This window comes from Melampsora larici-populina (assembly GCF_000204055.1).
Source record: "Melampsora larici-populina 98AG31 unplaced genomic scaffold MELLAscaffold_41, whole genome shotgun sequence".
NCBI classification, from domain to species: Eukaryota; Fungi; Basidiomycota; class Pucciniomycetes; order Pucciniales; family Melampsoraceae; genus Melampsora; species Melampsora laricis-populina.
The window spans coordinates 881,392-884,559 of record NW_006768805.1 but is presented as its reverse complement, the minus strand read 5'-3'; the positions used below and the strand labels follow the sequence as shown (position 1 = coordinate 884,559).

Sequence of the window (3,168 nt, the reverse complement as noted above, 5' to 3'; positions counted from 1 at the left end):
ATCGATGTCGCCTTCTTGCGATGGCGTGTTATGAAGTACCTCACCCAGACACTTGTTCCAGTCAGCTTGCAAGTTGAATATTCGCACTAGCCTTTCATTCAAGATGATACATGAAGCTTTGATCTTACCAGCACTGCTAAGCGATTTAAAAGCCGGATGATCAACCAGTGGAAGGTGATCTTCCTCAGGAGGACCCTGTGCCTGAAGTCGGCAAAGATGAGTTGATAGGGTATTGTGCAAATCAATCGACCATCGCATCACTCTTCTAACTTCCCACCCCAATCGACGGATCTCTTCATTGGCTCGATCATAGTATGCAACCTGGCGCATTCCGTGCTGTGTGTTAGCATCGACTGCCCAAGGCTCACGTCCGTTGGTAAAGAGGCCATCGTTCCAAAACGAGTGATCAAAGTCGATTTTGAGAAGGTCGAGGTAGGAGATGCTTGGCGGTTGTGATTGATGTGGAGAAGTGGTAGAATACGATACTACCAGCTTCTGATAGATCTCCAGTTTTGTCTTCAATTTCGCGGCCTGGTCGCGGAGTGACTTAAGCAAGTGAGTTTTGTCATTGTAACCTGCGCATTGATGAAACCCATATGATCAGTTGGAAATAAAAGCTGAAAGAAGCAATGTTAGAATAATGAGTCACTTACCGATGCTGGAATTCTTCCCATCGCGTCGGCTAACCTCCAGTGGCCGTTTCTGCTCACAAATAGCCACAAACTGATTACGAACTTCTTGCTTTGCATACCATATTTTCAAAATCTGGTCTTGTTCTTGTGCTGCAGTCCAAAAAAAGGCAGGTGAGCACGATAATTACTCGGTCTAAGATATAAATGTAATTGTTTACCATTCAGATTGTTCAAGATCGCTTCAGAACCGATCTTCGAACGTTGTTTTTCAATCTTTTGCTTGATTTTGCTGTGTTCATTGAGCCTGGAAATGGCTTCATCGACATCATGCGCATCTCGATCCCTTAATTCAATCCATTGAAATGTAAGCTTGCCTTTTTTGAACTGAAAATTTAATTGACACTATTCACCAGATTTCTTGAGCCATCTCTTCTAAGCATAGTAATCGACCAAGTTCGATTTTTTGTTCGTCTTGAATATGACATCTCTTGTTTTGAGAGTTGCGCTCCATGATCCATTGTTCACGCAGGAACTCGTAAGTATAGCAGATTGTGGGGAATAGTGAACTTTTCTCCCTTGATAATTTGGACAGGGCGTTCCGAGTGTCACGTAATACAGTATTAGCATTGCGTAGGTGGCGTAAAAGCCAATCAGCTGCATCAAATCAGAATCAGCTTCTGATCAGGCTAATCAAATACGCTAAAATCTACATACCTGTTGTTTTCAAAGTGATTTCCATAAAATAGTCGGCCCGCCAATTTATGTTGAGAAGTCGATGGAGTCGTGTGGATATGCGATTCACCGCTACCAATAAAGATAAGAACGACCAGAACCGTTCGAGTCCTTCACCATCTGTCAATCCCCAAAAATTGTTGAAGCGCGGGTTGTAGAGTACTTGACATGCCCAGTTATGTACATAAGCGTGAAAAACCGATGTGCCAAATTTAAGTCTATCTGCAATTTGTTCAAAGAAGTTTCTCTTTAGACAAAATGGCATTAGTATTAAGCTTGAAAGGTTGGTATATTATGAAATCACTTGCCTTTTTTATATGTGCGTCAAGCTGACACCCGATGTCATATAGAACTCCTATTATGATATCTGGCAAATCCCGCAACAATTGATCAAGGATACTCAATGGATAGTAAAGCCTGCAGACAAGTATCAAAACCAGAAATTAACGTTGAGATATTGGAATATGTCAAGTGAAATTATATCACTTACTTTTCACCCGTTTTGTAGATATTGGCTAACTTCAAGGGCACATCGTGGCGGCAAGTACATCCAAAGAGACCGGTATCATCACTTCTTTTCCATGAGGTTGAGTTCCTCACATCGTTTGCTGCGGTGTGAGAGTCAGAGCAGGGATTCTAAATTAAAATTGAGTTAGCTATAAGTTTTGATGTAAGATTAATTTGTAATTCCTACCTTAATGTTCTTGGCTTGGGCTTCGGTCGAATGCTGAAGAATCTCGTGCTTTTTCATATCAGACGGTTTTATAAAAATCTCCGGATACTCGTCTTCGGTAGGATTATCTTTGCTTGACTGGGTGTAATGCCTATGTTGAAAATTACCATCTAAAGCAACAATAACATGTGGCTCTTGAGGTAAATGTTCTTCATTAATTGCTGGTCCAAAACATCTACCACAGCGATCAGCCAATAGTTGAGCGTTTGAAAGTGTGAGGCCTTCGTTATAAATTTTCTTCATACAGAGCATGATTGATCGATACATGTTGACTGAGTTGGAGAATTGTCTTCTGAGATCGCGTTCATGAATCAGTGATCGGTATTTATAAGATTGAGGTTTCAGGTTGGTTTTGCTTCGTAGATTGAGAAATGACATTAATCCATTGATGAATCCGGTACTTGAAATCGTAGTCGTATTCCAAAGTTGATGATGAAATTGGAGGACCCGTACTGAGAAGGCTGTCTGTGGAGATTGAGGCGAGCTTGATATGTATCCATGGTGTAGAAGGCGTACAGGTTTGGGCATGCACACACAGAAAGAAATATAGGTTTTGCTGTGAAATCCTAAGATGTCGATAAGATCAAGGGGTTGCAATGTGAGTTCAGAATCGGAGCATTGACAGTGTATATTTTGATCGAGGTACGAGGCTTCAGAAGTCCAATTCCTTGTTTTATGCTGAAGTTCTAGATAAGTAGCAGTCATCGGAACTTCAATTTCTTTCCACTGAAGTTTTTGACGTCTTCGAGCCTCTTCTTTCCAATATTCACGACTTTCTTGAGCAAAGTGATCGGCATCGTCAGGGATCGGAGGAGTAGAGGGTTCTGGTTGGTACGGAAAAGGCATGTATTGAGCCAATACGGGATCATTGAGTGAGTCCTTGAGATTTGCATTCGAACCGTGAACAGGCTGGTTAGTGATGCCGAGAGAAGCCGAGATCGATTGGGCTTGTTGAGGAGTGATCTTAGGGGGAGTGGCAGCCTTTCGACGCCGCTTTGACCTGAAACCCATGTTGCCGAGAAGATTTTTTGGTTTGTTCTTTCCTCCCATATTCTGTGAGGTGTATCGAAG

At 42.0% G+C, this 3,168-nt stretch overlaps 1 protein-coding gene across 1 annotated transcript in view; it reads right to left on the bottom strand.

The window, feature by feature from the left end:
* MELLADRAFT_66335 (uncharacterized protein) overlaps window positions 1-2,364 on the bottom strand; it is a gene marked incomplete at both ends in the record, with an annotated part of 3,029 nt that extends 665 nt beyond the window's left edge. The window contains 4 exons of the mRNA XM_007414148.1: window positions 45-575; window positions 654-782; window positions 851-1,034; window positions 2,059-2,364. Coding sequence (XP_007414210.1) covers window positions 45-575; window positions 654-782; window positions 851-1,034; window positions 2,059-2,364 — 1,150 coding nt within the window. The remainder of the gene's footprint in view (window positions 1-44; window positions 576-653; window positions 783-850; window positions 1,035-2,058) is intronic.
* Between the last annotated feature and the right edge of the window lie 804 nt (window positions 2,365-3,168).